The sequence below is a fragment of the Colias croceus genome, chromosome 1 (assembly GCF_905220415.1).
Source record: "Colias croceus chromosome 1, ilColCroc2.1".
Classification (NCBI taxonomy): domain Eukaryota; kingdom Metazoa; phylum Arthropoda; class Insecta; order Lepidoptera; family Pieridae; genus Colias; species Colias croceus.
In genome coordinates, this window is record NC_059537.1 from 9722240 (window position 1) to 9739980 (window position 17741).

The 17741-nt window shown below is 34.6% G+C and overlaps 3 protein-coding genes across 3 annotated transcripts; all 3 read left to right on the top strand.

Moving 5' to 3' along the window:
- The first annotated feature begins 840 nt into the window (after positions 1 to 840).
- LOC123692014 (lipase member H-A-like) lies at positions 841 to 2712 on the top strand. The gene is made up of 5 exons (XM_045636637.1): positions 841 to 877; positions 1009 to 1195; positions 1433 to 1827; positions 1916 to 2249; positions 2667 to 2712. The coding sequence occupies exons 1-5, from the start codon at positions 841 to 843 to the stop codon at positions 2710 to 2712; spliced, it is 999 nt and encodes a 332-aa protein (XP_045492593.1).
- An 8245-nt stretch (positions 2713 to 10957) lies between these two features.
- LOC123691908 (pancreatic lipase-related protein 2-like) lies at positions 10958 to 13194 on the top strand. The gene is made up of 5 exons (XM_045636494.1): positions 10958 to 10994; positions 11313 to 11499; positions 11658 to 12052; positions 12697 to 13030; positions 13135 to 13194. Exons 1-5 carry the CDS (start codon positions 10958 to 10960, stop codon positions 13178 to 13180), a joined length of 999 nt encoding a protein of 332 aa, XP_045492450.1. The 3' UTR covers positions 13181 to 13194.
- Positions 13195 to 14914: 1720 nt separating this feature from the next.
- Positions 14915 to 17345, top strand: LOC123692286 (pancreatic triacylglycerol lipase-like). Its single transcript, XM_045637014.1, has 4 exons — positions 14915 to 15114; positions 15363 to 15757; positions 15823 to 16156; positions 17300 to 17345. Exons 1-4 carry the CDS (start codon positions 15008 to 15010, stop codon positions 17343 to 17345), a joined length of 882 nt encoding a protein of 293 aa, XP_045492970.1. The 5' UTR covers positions 14915 to 15007.
- Positions 17346 to 17741: the final 396 nt, after the last annotated feature.

Below are 17741 nucleotides of genomic sequence, written 5' to 3' on the forward strand. Positions count from 1 at the left end.
CAGGTAATATTTAAAAAAATAATAATAACACAAATATTATTTAATATTACATTAAATAAAGTCATAGACTCTACATTCGCGTTAGGCGCGCAAGAGCAACTTTTGTCTCCGCAACTAGAGTTGATGGGAGAGACAAAATAGTTGCCGAGACAAAAGTTGCTCTTGCGCGCTAGCTCTTAAACATTAAAAATACTAACTACCTACAAAGACCACAACTGCCACAATACTTCATGAAAAACAAAAAAATATATTTGTCCAATAATAAATAATTAACGTAGGTACGTGAATGTTCATAATATTTTCGGAACGGAATACAGTTAAACCTAAAACTAAAATAAATAACTAAAATTGGCGCAGTAATAAAGCAAAAATAATTCGTCGAATTTTGTAATAATATGAATCATCAAATAAATAAATCGTATAACAAAATGTAGATGTTGTTGGGCTGTATGTAGTATCAAATGCTATATTATTCAATGCCAATATAATGTTAATAACTGAGGGTTTTATTTTTAACTAGCTGCTCCGCGCGGTTTCACCCCCGTGGCTCCACTCCTGTTGGCCGTAGCGTGCCTTAAACCTTCCTCGATAATTGGGCTATCTAACACCGAAATAATTTTTCAAATTGGACCAGTAGTTCCTGAGATTTGATAAAATATAATAATAGTGCAAAATGCATAGGCGTCAATCGTTATTTAACATATAGACCATCAAATTTTTGAAACGAATATGATTTTTCCTTGAGATAAAACACAATATAAGATAAGATGTGTATATAAATATAGTTACAAACACAACGTGCTAATATAGTCATTCTAATTGTTTCGGTTGGTCTGCGCTATGAAGAGCCTAATCCTTTTGGTAACAATTTTAGGCCGTTAGTACTTTATTTTCCACTGTATACAGAATATATCTACTATCTATATTATCTTATTCTTATCTATTATCTATTTACTCGTATTTTCTTAAAACATCATTATTGTCTTATAATCAATTATCTTTTATTAGTGTGCGCCGGTAGCTCCATTCCGCTTGTGCCAGGGGATAACAGCCATTATGTAGAAGGTGAAAGTCGCTATGTTTGGATGCCCGATGGTGAGGGAGTTCCACAGCTTGTAGATTTACATGAACCTGTAGACGAGGCTTTTCTTCAATCAAGAAATGGTGCAAATAACCAGTACTGGCTGTTTACTAGGTTAGTATAGTAATATTTCATTCAAAAAAATATTTGATTATATTTTTTTGAACATTTATATAATTGCCATAAATATAACTTTCTTCTATAAATTAATAAAGAATAGAAAAAATTCGATCACGAGGTGGGACTCGAAACCGCATCCTTTCGCGCCAAACCGGGGCAAATGCGTGACCAATTCAATTCAATTTGAATGCCATTATACCAAAAATATCAAATTCAACAACTTTCTTCTAGGCAAAATCGCAATAATGCTCAAGTATTAATAAACGGTAACGCAAACTCCGTACACAATTCGAACTATAGAGCAAACCGTCCTCTTAAAGTCATCGTTCACGGATGGAACAATGATGGTAACTCTCCTATGAACCCAATGATCACTGCTGCATTTCTCGACACTCAAGATTGTAACGTAATTGTTGTTGACTGGAGGCAACTTGCCAACCGAGATTATAACACCGCTGCTCGTGGAGTTCCCGATGTCGGAAACCATCTGGGACGTTTCATCCAATGGGTTTTCAACACAGCTGGTGGGAATTGGAACAATGTTCATTTGGTCGGATTCAGTTTGGGAGCTCACGTTGTTGGCAACGCTGGCCGTACCGGTGGAGGCCAGGCGAGACGAGTCACAGGTATGGCTTATGCCGTTTCTATTCTTTGCTTAGTATCATATTATACAATTATTTAATTATAATTTATGATTTATTTTTCTTTAAATAGGATTGGATCCAGCTGGTCCTACTTGGGGTGGAAACTCAAATGCCCTTAATCGTAACTCTGGCAGATACGTTGAAGCCATTCACACGGATGGTCGTATTCTTGGAATTATGGACTCAATTGCTGACGCTGACTTTTATCCCAATGGTGGTCGGAATCCTCAGCCAGGTTGCTGGGTGAGCACATGCTCGCATGGTCGTGCTAACGATCTCTTTGCCGCCACCGTTTATCATAATCACTTAGTGGGCAGACGATGCGGAAATATTTGGGAAGCCGAACTTTCAACATGTAATGGAGCAACCCTGAACATGGGTAATGGAAACCTATCCAAGAGTGGGTAAGTAGCGCTTACAAGTAACAGGTTAATAATTACTTCTTTACTCTAATTTTTCTTCTGATACAAGGGAAAACGTGATTATGTTAGGCTGTCCAATATTGTATAAATGTTGCTTGTAAACAAAGACAGTCATAAAAGTAGAATACATTTTTGAAATGGTTATTTAAATCCGACAAATAAGTCTTAACCAAGGATTAAAAATTAACCCTACAAAGTTTACTAAGTATAAAGTGAAAATTTAACGCATTAAAGAGAAAAAGACACAGTTTTTTGTAGCAGTTTTATATTTACTAAGACATAAAAAATTAAAACCCGTATTTTATTAACCACATTACTGATTGTTTTTGTCAAATCAGAAAATGTTTTTATAGAATAGTTATTAAAATATTATTTTTATTTATTTTTTTTGTTTTTCAGGAGCGGCCTCTATGGTTTGCTGACGAGAGCATCTTGGCCTTTCTAAAGAACAAAGGCTTGTTAAAACACTGCCCTTTTATTATATAATGAAGAACTGCTTTTGCTTTACAAAAAATATTATTTATTTATTTAACTAGTTAATAAAAAATAAAATAAAAATAAAGTTTTTGTGTACCTACGTCTCTACCTATCTATCTATCTATCAGTACCTACCCTCAGAATAATATTATTACTTCTTTTATTACATTCTAACTAGTACTTATAAATTCTTGATTTTTTTTTGCTTCTAATATAAAATAGATTTGTTTTCCACTCATTTAATAAATAAATAATTCCTGTCGTCATATGTTAGCACTATTTATTTAAGCTTATTAGATAGACAGTCTGTTAAGCTAGTGGTAGTGTGAGGGTATACGTAAAACCATTGTTAATATTTAAAAATGGCCGAGGTGTCGCATGTGGGACACCCGATTGGAACGAAGTTCCTTTAGTTTTGATATATCTAAGCATTATAAGAGGTACATAATTAAACAAAGTAACAATATTATTTGTGAATAAAATGATAAATGAAATAAGTGGGGAATGCTAATAAAATTGTAACTAATGTTTTTAAGCTATTGCATAGCTTCTATCGCGGGCCTTGAGCGCGGGGACCGAATACAGAAATTCCGTAACGAAAAACCTCACGCTCCCCACTCCGACGGGCACGGAGGTGAGGCTTGAAGGCATAGCATGCAATAGCTTTACCGCGGCAGTGTCCCCGAGTGCCACACGTCTTTTTTTTAATGTTATGATTTTTCGTGATGCTTGCCTAGCCGCCTTAGCCTGTGTACCGCGCGATAAGAAACTCATTATTAATAGGTATCAATCAAATCTGTTATTTTCGTTTATCAACATAATTTACATACCTTTAAGTGGTTGTGTATATAAATAGCACAGATAATATACCTTATATTATATTAATTACTAGTTAATAGTAAGTATACATTCATTCAACGTTCCATGGAATGTTCTTCATTCGAACCGCCAGGGACTGAAACCAAGTCTGTATTCCCCGACGAGTACAATGGAAGTCTTCAAGAAAAGAGTGAACAGGTACCTTCTAGAGAAGCGGGCTCAATCTTAGGCCACGTCTCAGCTTAACATCAGGCGAGATCGTGGTCAAGCGCTTTCCTATCGTACAATAAAAATGAAAATAAAATAGTATGGAACTAGTTTCCTACCGCTGCTTTACTTGTCTCGTCAAAGGAGTCTCCTTTCGGGATGTTTCAACGCTTTTAAAAGTAGCCTTCACATAGTCCCTCCAACTTTCTCCAGACACAGATTTCATATCATTATCCCGCGCGCCCTTGCAACGTGAAAGAACAAAACAAACTAATAAAAACACGAAACACACTTTGACATTTCGTTTATTAAGGGCTGATTTTTCAATCCTTGGTTAAAACTTATTCATCGAATAACGTATTAAACTACCATTTCAAAAATGTATTCTAATTGTCCGTATTTGAAAGTTTACACATGATATTTTAAAATGTTCGTGTAATACTTTATTGGACGGATAAATTTTAACCAAGGATTGAAAAATCGGCCCTTAGTACTTGGAATAACTAGTACTAGTATTGTATCGTATAAACACGTTTTTTTATTGAATAAACTGACAGTATTTAGTAATCTGTGCCACTAGAGGGACTGTGCAACAACGAAAACCCGTTCTTTCAGACCTTAATAGAAACAGACAATTCTGTTCTCCATTATCAGTATTAAAACCAATATCTTTAATTGTTATGTTGTTTTCAGTAGCGGTTACAAAGGAATTTGCAAAGGGAGCTAACACGTGCATTGCTAATTCATAATCTTATCAATACGTTATAATAACACTAGCTTACCGCCAGCGGCTTCGCCCGCTTTCTCTAAAACGATTTGAGATTTAAACTATCCTATCTCTCAAGTTGGATCGAAGTGCACATGGTGTGCGAATTTTATTATAATCGGTTAAGTGGTTTAGGAGTCCATTGAGGACAAACATTGTGACACGAGATTTATATATATATATTAAGATTTTGTCCGATGATAATATGCATTACTTATCTGAGGAAAACCCAAGATCCTTAACAGGGATTATGCATGATGATGGTGGCAATATAAAGGGATAGAAAATAGGAAAAATGTTTCACTCAAACCTGCCTTTGAGCTCATTAATTATCTTGAGTATCTTTAACATAGAGCTTAATTGTGGTATTTAAATATTTTTTCACGATTTATTATTTACTAGCTGCTCAGCGCGGTTTCACCCCCGTGGCTCCTTATCTGTTGGTCGTAGCGTGATGATATAATTATGTATACCTTCCTCGATAAATGAGCTATCTAACACCGAAAGAATTTTTAAATCGGACCAGTAGTTCCCGAGATTAGCGCGTTCAAACAAACAAACTCTTCAGCTTTATAAAAAATAACAATTGTAACTAATCCTATCAGAATATGGGGAATCCGCTAAAGTTTGTGTGTTATCACGAAATCCACATTAAGTTAAATAAAACGACAATTTCCAAGTTCTCAGCAAGATATTTTATTTATGAAATCTGTTGTTGATTTGTTACCGATGTTACTAATATGTGGATTCTTCCAAAGGTCATCCAATACAATATAATTATCTCGTTAGCAATAAACTCTGCTGTAGGTATCACCGATTAGCTTAGCGGTACCTAAGTTACAAGCATCGTGGTAACAATTAAATCGGCCAAGAGTGAGTTGGACTCGCGCACCGAGGGTTCTGAACAAACCTATTTTTGTTTTCCTTTTTTTGACAAATTTTAAGGCTTTGTATTCACGGGAAGTATGTCGAAATCAGCGAAAATTTGCCACATAAACGGTCGACGTATGTCGTATCCTTTGATTGCGTTGGATTATAAGTTTGGTTTTTTCACAGCATCAAAGCACCATAGATTTCAGTATTCAGTAGAAATTACAGCTTGATACCCCCACGCGTTCCTGAGAAACGGGTCTTGACAAACAGACAGATGAACAACAGAGTTATCTCCTAAGGGTTCTTGTTTAACCTGATTTCTCCTTTTGTGAACCTAAAAATAAAACATAGATAGTCGATGGGACTAAAATAAATAAATTTATAGGTACCTAGTTGAGGCGATCGTCGAGTTTAAATTGTGCTATATCAATATGTTTGTATCTAGTATCTACTAAATAAATGAATTTTTAAGCTATTGCATAGCTTCTATCGCGGGCCTAGAGCGCGGGGACCGATACCAGAAATTCCGTAACGAAAAAACCTCACACTCCCCACTCCGACGGGCACGGAGGTGTGGCTTGCAGGCATGCTATGCAATAGCTTTACCGCGGCATGGGCAGTCCCCGAGTGCCACAATTAATTAATCGTATTGAATCACTGCCAAAATCTACTTAAATTGATAAATAATAACTGTAATACAAAATAGATATTAATGAACCCTAATAAAAGCCAGCGATAAAATAAATAAATCCTCGTTAATCCTGATAAGCCCAAAAAGAAATCAGTTATTATTGGTGTGACTATTACAGACTTAATTCATTATTAAATGATTAGTAGCACTGTGTTTAACAACTTGTACATATTTAAAAACAAATATGTATTTAGTTTTCAACTTTCTTATTATTTTATATAACATTTAATTCGTTGTAATATTATTTAGTACAAAAAGTTTACACTAATAAATTAACAATTTAAATTACTACTAGCTTCCGCCCGCGACTCCGTCCGCGCGGATATCGGTCTTCGCGTGTATGGTTCCCCATTTTGAGTAAATCAGCTGACAATGACATCTTATAAAAAAAATTAATCAGAATTGACCCTTCTACAGATTTCTGTCATTGAAAATATTGAAAAAATAAATAGCAGGGGGTGTTACCTACTGGATCCATACCAAACCCAAATAAGTGATAAAAAAAATTTTTGTCTGTCTGTCTGTATGTTCAGGCATCACGTGAAAACTAAAGGTTCGATTTCGGTGAAACTTGGTATAATAATACCTTATTATCCTGGGCATAAAATAGGATACTTTTTATCCTGGAAAAATACGTAGAAATTTTTCTTAATTTTTCAGTTTTTAACCGACTTCAAAAAAAGGAGGAGGTTATCAATTCGGCCGGTATGTATGTACACCGATTACTCCGAGGTTTCTGAACCGATTTACGTGATTATCATTTTTGTCTGTATTTGTAAATGTTGCAAGTGCAAGTTTGAAGTCAGTTGTTTTTAACGCAGTTATTGACTTGTATCCATAGACGTTGTTCTGTAGCACCGCGAACACACGTTGCGTTTACGTCGCGTTCACGTGATGCCTTCACATACAGACAGACAGACAGAGAAAATTTTTTTTAATCACATATTTGGGTTTGGTATCGAATATCGATCCAGTTATACCCTGCTATTTATTTTTTCAACATTTTCAATGTACAGATTTGACCCTTCTACATATTTTATTATTATATTATGTAATAATATATAGATACCTAGATAGGTAGTTAGTTACTGTTTTCCAATATAATACGCATACAATTTATAAATAATACAAATAAAGCGCCCGAGTCAAAGGGCACGAAGTTACCCGAAGTGCGTTCTGAATAGCTGGGTCCACACCGGACGATCCAGCGATCCCGTGATCCGCGATCCAGGATCGCGGAGCATGGATCGTGGATCGTGTTAGGCCGATCCACTTTAAAAACTTGCGATCCCAAATATGCGCCCCAAGCGATCCTAAGGCGATCCGTGATTCGTGCGCCTGCCGCGCGCGATCGGATCGCGGTGGATCGTCCGGTGTGGACCCAGCTAACGAGTGTATAGTGTAGCACCGCGGATTTCAGTTCAACATCGGCCGCGTACTTCGCCGAGGAACTTCGCGAGTAGTGTAGAGGAGGCATAACATGAAAAAGTCGAGGATCATGTGTAAGTATAAGAGCGTAATGACTACAACTAAATCGTTACAAGATCGTTATCTACTATATAATTATTATACAGATTAATTAATCTGTATAATTAATTATCACGATAACTATTGTAGGATAAGATTTAATAAGAGCCTGGCTGGGAATATGATAACGATATGATTATAAAAATTGTCACACATCAGTTAATACTGATAATTAATGAAATTTTTGGCTGATTTTTTTGTAGGTTTTAGGCGTGGTATTAGGTACTAAAATTATTGTAAAAATCTAAAATTTAAGTATAATATAATTTTATAATTAACAAGTAACGACACGGAAATAAGTAACATCCAGTCAACCACATAAAATATTAAAACCATTTCAACATTTGAATAAACCTTTTTTTTTTAAAGTGGGGAAATCTTCCAAAGATACCCACTGCCCCCGGGGAAGGAGCCATGGGTTATGTCGGATTCTTACCGACTAAAACCCTACTGTGTTTTCACTCGAGCCGCTTTAATGATGGGGCCACGTTTATTGGTTGGAATTCTTCCGCGACAACATTTGCATAAATCTGCTGTCCTTCACTGTTAATAAATATTTTCTGTTTTAAAATTATTTCGATTAGGTACTAGACTATCCTTATACTATTAGTATACCTATATATACCTAGGTATATCGCTTGATTTATAAAAAATATCCTTCAAATTTATCTAACATGTGACGTAATACTTATAAATTACCTTGTAGGTACTTAATGCTTAATTATAAAAAAAATATAATTTAAGGTATACTAAAAAAAGTTTGGAAAATCCAAAAGTGCACGCCTCATAATCTCATCCTTTACTATAAAATTGATTATTTATAAAGGTTCTCATGTGCCAATGCTCTTGTACTGTCTCAAGATCTTTCAAGGTGTCACTACTGTTAAATTAGATGGTAATTTAAATTGAAAATTAACAGGCTCGATAGAGCCTGGCGCCAAGTACCGTTCAACACATGTGCGTAGCACGTGTGCGCCAGCTCTTCGAGTCACTATACCGTAATCAGAACGGTATTTTGAGGTTGTAAAATTCATTTTTTTCCCAAAAAATTTTTTTCACTCAAATATCAATTTATGTCAAAATATACACTTAAATAAAGTATATCCATCGTTACTGACCAATTTTTATAATATTTTTATAATAAACTCTATTTTTAATTAATATTATTTATTAGCTCAAACTATAGTACCCCCGATTTTTAGATATTGGCTTTTTTTCATGTAAAAAGCGGACGGGCACAGACAATAAAAAAAAATATGATCACATATACTTAGTTATCTCAGAAATAGATAGGATACTACACTAAAAAAATTTACGACGCGGCTTCCGCTTTTACACACGAGAGTGCGGTGTCTTTCATTTACATAAACTATAGGATCTGAATAGTAAATATATCCACCTTTGCATGCCAGCGCCCCCAGTGTCCTTTTTCATAGATCTGTGTCGGTATGTATGTTGTCGGTATTGTCATAGTTAAGGGGAAATTCATAATTAAGGGGAAATATATCTGTTGGCAGAACTGGAAATAGGGAGGGGTTTGAATATACGGTTGAGGTGAAATGAATATACCCGTGAATACTGCAAGACATATGTAAACAAACATGAAGGATTAATAAATATATCCTAATTATATGATTCTAAAGTTAGCCAACATCTAATAATTTTTGAATTTTTTTTTAAACAAAAAATCACAAAAAAAATTTTTTTTTCAAAATTGCACATGAAAGTTTTTTTATTTTCTACATGTTCAATTTTATAAAATATTTTTTTTAATAATTATTTATTAATTATTATTTTTGTTTATTTAATAACAATTAAACCACATCGAATCAGACCCTGAAAAATGAAAGGGTTCTATTCCTGAGCATACTTAAGCGTAAGAGAAAAAAAAGACTCGATTAGTAAAGTATTTCGGTCGCTATCGTGTTAACAAGAAAATCCTCCGCACATACAGACACACGGACGTCCAAGACAGAACTTTTTTAAACTGTTTTTTAACTAGTTTAAATAACAAAAATGACATCAAAAATATCATGAATGTTAAAAATAGTGTTTTTTCTTAATATGTGTGTGTATGTATTATCTTACAAGTGCAATGTATGATACATAAAGACATTTTAAGTTGGAAAAATCAGATGTTTTGCGCGAAGTGACAGTAGTACCCACCTCAACGCTTCGCTTATGAGGCGTGCAATATTACTGATATTTCAATAAATATCATTTAGAATAGATACCCTTTTTGCTGTTGGAAAAATTCGAAAAGCTTTCTAAAATGTTATCACAAATAATATAACCTTAATGTAATAAAATTTTCTATTTACGTTTCTTACTAAAATAATGTTAACTTTACTTTTTATTAAACTAGATTACCACCCGCGGCTTCGCCCGCGTTTTCAAAGGAAAACCCGCTTAGTTAGTGGGATTTCCGGGACAAAACCTATCCTATGTGTTAATCCAAGTTACCCTCTATATGTGTGCTAAATTTCAGAATTGACCAACTGTGCCAAATATTTTAAAACTAATTAAAAGATAAAGCGCGGTGCATCATGATCCCCCATTAAAAACTTATCTCTACAAATTCCCAAATTATCAATTATCTTTGACACGGATAAAATATCTAAATCGTTATTAAAAAGAAATGATATAAAAAGACAGAAAAAGAATGTGAAGATATGACATATTATATATTTCACACGGATACATATTACATAACTACTGGTAGAATTAGAAAAAAAGAAACGTTTTATAGGTTCCGTAGAAAAATAAGTATATATATAAATATTATTTTTTATAAGAAGTTAGGTAATATTATTAAATTTAAGATAAAATTAAAGATTTTCAATAGTTAAAATAGTTCTGATTGTGAATAAAAGTTGAGGACTTAGTGAAATTTACCTCCATGCGCATTACAGCCAAATTTCAACCAAAGTTTTGCTAGCTAGCAATGCTTGCGGTTATAATTTAATAAATGCCCCTATTTCAATAATTGTTATTTAACAATATCTATCCATGAAAAAGTCACATGTCTCATACAAAGAAGTAAGAAACGTACAGCGTTCAATTCAATTACAAATATCAAAATTGTAATCGATCGGGTAAAATAATGTATCGCGTCTAAAATAAGTAGTTACTTTAATTTCCACATATTTTATGATAATTCTTAATCCCTGGTCTTTTCTGACAATAGATAATTTCAAAGCCAAAGACGTCTAAGTAGACGTGAAGACTGAAAACACATGGAATGATAAGACAAGGACAATTATCTATAATTCGAAGATAGTCTTAATTATAAATATCGTTTTCTCTTTTTACAGTGACATCTTTTAAAAAATGAAGTTTCTAGTGATATTGTCCGCTTTAGTTGCACGTGAGTAAACATTTTTACTTCAAATAGATATTTTCCTTTATCTTTCTTTAGCTTTTTCATTTAGAAGATTGCAAGGGCTCTACAAAAATTTTAAGGCTTTTTACTGCTTCAAAGTAACATTTAAATAGGAACACTTAAAATAATAGACACAATTAGCAGGCACACTATCTCGTCACACCTACCAGTATTTTAAATCGTTGATTTTTGAACTACCAGATATTTTATGTTTCCCATCACTAGTCTGTCGAAAAGATCAAGTTAACTCTTACAGGGTACATACAATTTATTAATAAAAAGTTTTTTTTTAAATAATTCAAGTGTGTGCTGGTCACGCCATCCCCACCATACCAGGGGACAACAGTCACTATGTAGAGGGGGAGAGCCGCTACGTGTGGATACCCGACGGTGAGGGAGTACCCCGCCTTGTTGATCTTGAAGAACCAGCGGTTGGGAGTCCTTTGGATGCAAGAAATGGGGCTAACAACGAGTACTGGCTTTTTACCAGGTAATTATTTTCTATTAAATGAAAGAGGCCTAGAAGTCCTAGAACACTTAAGTTCGTGCAAAAGTCAATTAATTTTACAATTTACCTAAGAAAATCAAGGTTGATCACAATGAATATTACTTGAAAAAATTTGTGAATGTATTTTCTTTTTATTTCAGACGTAATCCAAACAATCACCAACTTCTAAGAATCAATGACAATAACTCCGTAAGAAACTCTAACTACGACAGGAACCGCCCTCTTATGGTGATTGTTCACGGATGGAAAGCCGATGGAAACACTGCTCTCAATCCTCTTATCCGAGATGCCTTGCTGCACGTTGGTGACAATAACGTTATTGTAATGGACTGGCGCAGAGCAGCTAGCAGTGCTTACACCACTTCTGTTAGAGATGTGCCAAGCGTGGGCCAACATCTTGGAAATTTTGTGCAGTGGTTAATCAACAATCACGGTGGCAATTGGAACAACGTACACTTAATTGGCTTCAGTTTGGGTGCTCACATTATTGGCAATGCAGGACGTACCGTTCGTAGACGGATTGGGCGCATTACAGGTAAAATTTTCTATACATATAATAAATCTGTAGAAGGGTCAATTCTGTACATTGAAAATATTGAAAAAATAATTACCAGGGGGTGTTACTGGATCGATACCAAACCCAAATATGTGATTAAAAAAATTTTTGTCTGTCTGTCTGTCTGTCTGTCTGTCTGTCTGTATGTGAAGGCATCACGTGAAAACTAGCGGTTCGATTTCGATGAAACTTGGTAAAATTTATAGATCATCTTATAAATATCTATTGGGTCCAATAGATATTTATAAGATGTTATTGTCAGAGGTCTCAAAATGGAGAAATAAACCATCCACGCGAAGACCGACATCCGCGCGGACGGAGTCGCGGGCGGAAGCTAGTCTGTAATAAATGTTGTTGTTGGTCTGATCGACTACATGATATAAGAATTATGGGTAGTACTTTTGATAATCGAAATTATTTCTTTTTTTTCTGATTACTTTTTCCTTAAATGAACCAAATATTATGTATTATGGTTATATTACTTCAAAAAAGTACCATATAATATTTTAAATGTATATTTGTGGATAACTTCATTGTTTCTGAACCAATTACTAATTAAATAAATAATGTAACCTAATATGACCAAAATAATAAAAATAACGTTCTTAATTTTTAAATGTCAGGTCTGGATCCAGCTGGTCCTCAATGGAGCGATAACCCCAATGTCTTGAATCGCAATGATGGTGTATATGTCGAAAACATCCACACCGATGGTGGTCTCTTGGGCATCTTCAACCCGATCGGTGACGCTGACTTCTACCCCAATGGTGGTACCAACCGCCAACCTGGCTGCTCTCTCAGCGGCTGCTCCCACGGCCGTGCCTTTGAATTTTTTGCTTCTAGCATTATATACAACGGATTCAATGGAAGACGATGCGCCAATCTTGACGAGGCACGTAACAATAATTGTACCGGCAGCAACTTGCGTATGGGCAACACTGACTTCAGCAAGCGAGGGTAAGTTCAACTTCATATATTACCATATTTCTTTATTGCTAATAATTTACAAATTTTCATAGAAAATATATCATATAAAAATTCGGTTCTTTTTGATATTTCAGAACTGGACTATATGGCCTTTCGACTGGTTCTTCATGGCCTTTCTGAAAAAATCATTTACCTATACTGGAATTTGGAAACACGATGGCAGAGTAATGTCTGGCAGAGTAACCTAATACTTAAAAAGTCTAAATAGATCAACAATGACCATGATTTTTATATTTATAAATAAATTATTGCCTAAAATTTGCGTTATGTTTTAATTTTTGACACATTATGAAAAATACCTTTGTTGTTATAATGATTAATAAAAAAAATATATAATCTTCTCTGGTTCAAATTAATTAATGTTATCATCAAATTATTATCAGTTTGTTTTTGAGTTTGCCTTTAAGCAACGTCGTTTTAAGAGAGGGAAAAAAGATTTAATTTTGAAAATTAGATAACATAAAAGATAATTTATTAATAGAAGATGGGAAGGGTAGCGATAACTTTCCTAAAGATAAAACGAATATTGTGCAATATATAAAGCAATGTAACTCAGTGTTGGTCGCTCAGATTCGGCCATTTAAAAATAAAGTGATGAAGTCTGCAATTTTATTACTTGCTACCATTACTTGTAAGTAAAGATTCATTTAATTCATATAATTTATAAAGAGTTTATTGAATATTTGTTAGTGCTTTTAGAATTATGCGAAATCGATAGATACTAGCATGTAGATTATAAATGCACTTACAGGTGTTGACGTTAAAAATAAAATATATTTTTGCCGCCTCCTTGTTAGAGTTGTTAACGATTTAGCGTAGAACTAAGTGGTCCTGGCTTCGATTCCAGGGGGTGACATACAAAAAATATGCCACGGTCTAGCAGGGAACAGAGGTGGATCACCTACTTATCTGTACAGAAAATCGATAAGTGAAACAGATGTTTATTGCATCTGCCCCATACCCACAGGGTGACACGGGACTTCTAACTGTTATCTATTATTAGTAATTAGAGATAATATTCCTATTGATTAATAGAGTTAATTTTATTTAAAATATATTAAGGAGTTGCCACGTTCGTTGGCTCAAAGAAGGGAATGAATTATGTTGCAATAAACTTTATAATAGAATTGAAGTTTAATTAAAATAATTGTAAACATAATAATTCTTTTGTAACAAGAAAACTATATCGATTTCATATTGTCAAAATACAACCATATTAAAATGGAACCACATCTGAGATTTGAATAACAACAAGAATAATCAAAATCAGTAAGCCCAGTCGAAAGCTCTGAACCACTGAGGTAACAAACCAAAAAGAATACGATCGAATGGAAAAACTCCTCCTTTTTTGAAATCAATTGAAAAATTATCGACATTCCCGCCACCTCAGAGAAAAAATATACACAAAACTAATACTAATTATTACATTTTTAATATAAAGTCTAACATCCTCAAGTTAACAATAGTGGAGAAAATAAGAAAAACATTTGTTGTGAAACTGAGAAACCTTTAAATTATTCGATATCCCAAAAATGTCCTCTCTGCACATTAAACATATCATTTGAGATAAGATATAATATTATGTATTAAACGTATAATATAATTATTTTAGTATTTATAATAATCAGTCCTTGATATAAACAAAACGCTACTGAAAATTAGTTCAGTCGTCAAGAAAGGCTATAATTCTGCATAGCTATTCAAATACATATTGTATTCTTGATTTGACATGTCATTAATTTTCCGTTTGCAAGTTAAAAGATTAATTATTGGGCTAATTATGTAAATCAGCCACTACTGACAATAAAAACTGTTAACGTTGCTGATGGTGACAATACTAGAGAATGCTTAATAATTGTTCTATTTGCAGTGTGTACGTGTAGCGTTATCCCCACTATCCCCGGGGACAATAGCCAATATGTGGAAGGAGAAAGCCGCTACATCTGGATGCCTGATGGTGAAGGTATTCCTCGCCTCGTAGACCTTCAAGCTGAGGAGGAACCTGACATGAGCAGAAATGCTGGAGCTCGGAATGAATACTGGCTGTTTACGAGGTAAAAAAAATATTTATTTAAACGTATATTAATCACATTCTAAGTTCTCAATTTCACTGTGCAAGTAAAGCACGTCTTGGCTTGAGTTGGCCCAGATTACAGACAACTTGGACCATTTCTCCACAGAAAATCAGCGTCAAATAGTAGCATGTGACTGCTACTGTATTTCGTACGGCGAATCATCAATCATTCCCTATTTCAAGAAGCAACATATTTGCAGACTTTTAAATATCAAACTATTTTTCTAGGAACAACCGCAACAACCGTCAAGTTCTGATTCACAATAACGCTAATTCTGTGCGTAACTCTAATTACCGTAGTAACAGACAAACGAAAGTTGTCGTTCACGGATGGAACAGCAATGGAAATTCAGAAATAAATCCTTTGATTACTTCGGCATATCTTGATGTAGCCGATGTTAATGTTATCGTCGTTGACTGGAGAAATGCTGCTAGTGGCGCTTACACCACCTCTGTGCGTGATGTCCCAAGCGTTGGCCAGCATCTTGGACAATTCTTACAATTTGTTATTAACACAGTCGGAGGAAATTGGAACAACTTCCATCTAATTGGCTTCAGTTTGGGAGCACATATTGTTGGGAATGCTGGACGTACCGTTGGAGGCCGTCCTGTTCGAGTCACAGGTAAATTATTGAAAAATTATGTAACTGGAATTTTACTTCAAATGTTATTAATATACAAATTGTAGGTCTCGATCCTGCTGGCCCTCAATGGGGCGGTAACTCGCGCGCTCTGAACAGTCGTGACGGCGTATATGTTGAAGCTATCCACACCGACGGTGGACTGCTGGGAATCTTCGACCCAATCGCTGATGCGGATTTCTATCCTAACGGTGGAAGAAACGCACAGCCTGGATGTGCTGTCAGTACTTGCTCTCACAGCCGCGCCTATGAACTTTTTGCCGCTAGTGTTAGATACAACAACTTCAATGGCAGACGGTGCGCTAACCTAAATGAAGCAAGGAACAACAGATGCACCGGTGCTAATCTTCGCATGGGAAATCGTGATCTAAACAAGCGCGGGTTGGTTTATTCTTTAATTGGACATTATGAACTGCCATTTCTCCAGCAATATTTTCAATCAATTATGCAATATTTAGCTAAACTTATTGTTAATATTATAAATACGAAAGTAACTCTGTCCTGTCTGTCTGTTACTCAATCACGCCTTAACTACTGAACCAATTTGCATAAAATTTGGTGTAGAGATATTTTGATACCCGAGAAAGGACACAGGATAGATTTTATCCCGGAAATCCCACGGGAACAGGAACTATGCGGGTTTTTCTTTGACTGCGCGGGCGATGCCGCGGGTGGAAAGCTAGTAAGAAATATTTATCACAGGAGAACCTTATAAGATAAATTAATATTACTTACTAGCTTCCGCCCGCGACTCCGTCCGCGCGGATGTCGGTCTTCGCGTGGATAATAGAAGAGAATAGGTATATTATTTCTCCATTTTGAGTAGGTACCTCTGACAATAAAATCTTATAAATATCTATTGGACCCAATTCCCAAATACGGCTAGGCCTATAATAATACGCAACGTGTGTTCGCGGTTCTACGGAACAACGTCTATGGATAAAACTGAAAAATTAAGATTATTTTTTTTCCTCGTATTTTTCCAGGATAAAAAGTATCCTATTTTACGCCCAGGATAATAAGGTATAATTATACCAAGTTTCATCGAAATCGAACCGCTAGTTTTCACGTGATGCCTTCACATACAGACAGACAGACAGACAGACAAAAATTTTTTTAATCACATATTTGGGTTTGGTATCGATCCAGTAACACCCCCTGCTATTTATTTTTTCAATATTTTCAATGTACAGAATTGACCCTTCTACAGATTTATTATATGTATAGATAAAATAGGTCACTCCATAGAAGTTGTAAAAATATTAAAACTTTGTTAACAATTAATTATTTATGTACTTGAATAGTAGGTATCGCTTGAATTTTTCAATAATTAAGTGATTTAACTTAGTCATTCCATTCAGAATAGGTATATTATGAAATCCGTACCTACTTTGTATTATAGACAGAATGTTTTTTGTTTATTGATTTTTTTCCAATAGCTACCTAGCCTCCATATTTTATTAAAGTAACTTGTTAAATTTGTGTTTTTGGAAAATATATTTATTAATTTTGTGTCTATTTCAGAACTGGACTGTATGCTTTAACAACTGGACGTTCTTGGCCGTTCTAAGGAAACTTATTGCTATTCAACTGGACCGGTAATGTCGTCTCAAAAGTGTTATGTTGAAAAAACATCAATGTTTATTTATAAGTTAAATAAATTGTCGACGATATGTGTGACTTCTTCATTTATCTTTAATTTCTGTATATATTGATGATATTATTATAAAATAACTAGTTAACCGCCCGCGGCTTCGCCCGCTTTGTGTAAAACCTATTAAATTATACACTTAAACCTTTCTCTTGAATTACTCTATCTATTAAAAAACCGCGTCAAAATCCGTTCCGTAGTTTTAAAGATTTAAGCATACAACGGGACAAGGGGACATAGGGACAGAGAAAATGACTTTGTTTTATTCTATGTAGTGATGATAGTAGAGAGTATATTAAAACAACTTAAGGCGCT

Coding starts and splice junctions, on each gene's coding strand:
- LOC123692286 (XM_045637014.1), top strand. CDS start 15,008: ATGCCTGATGGTGAAGGTATTCCTCGCCTCGTAGACCTTCAAGCTGAG. Junction 15,115..15,362: donor GAATACTGGCTGTTTACGAG/GTAAAAAAAATA, acceptor CTATTTTTCTAG/GAACAACCGCAACAACCGTC. Junction 15,758..15,822: donor CCGTCCTGTTCGAGTCACAG/GTAAATTATTGA, acceptor TACAAATTGTAG/GTCTCGATCCTGCTGGCCCT.
- LOC123691908 (XM_045636494.1), top strand. CDS start 10,958: ATGAAGTTTCTAGTGATATTGTCCGCTTTAGTTGCAC. Junction 11,500..11,657: donor GAGTACTGGCTTTTTACCAG/GTAATTATTTTC, acceptor TTTTTATTTCAG/ACGTAATCCAAACAATCACC. Junction 13,031..13,134: donor ACTGACTTCAGCAAGCGAGG/GTAAGTTCAACT, acceptor TTGATATTTCAG/AACTGGACTATATGGCCTTT.
- LOC123692014 (XM_045636637.1), top strand. CDS start 841: ATGAAGAGCCTAATCCTTTTGGTAACAATTTTAGGCC. Junction 1,196..1,432: donor CAGTACTGGCTGTTTACTAG/GTTAGTATAGTA, acceptor ACTTTCTTCTAG/GCAAAATCGCAATAATGCTC. Junction 2,250..2,666: donor GGAAACCTATCCAAGAGTGG/GTAAGTAGCGCT, acceptor TTTGTTTTTCAG/GAGCGGCCTCTATGGTTTGC.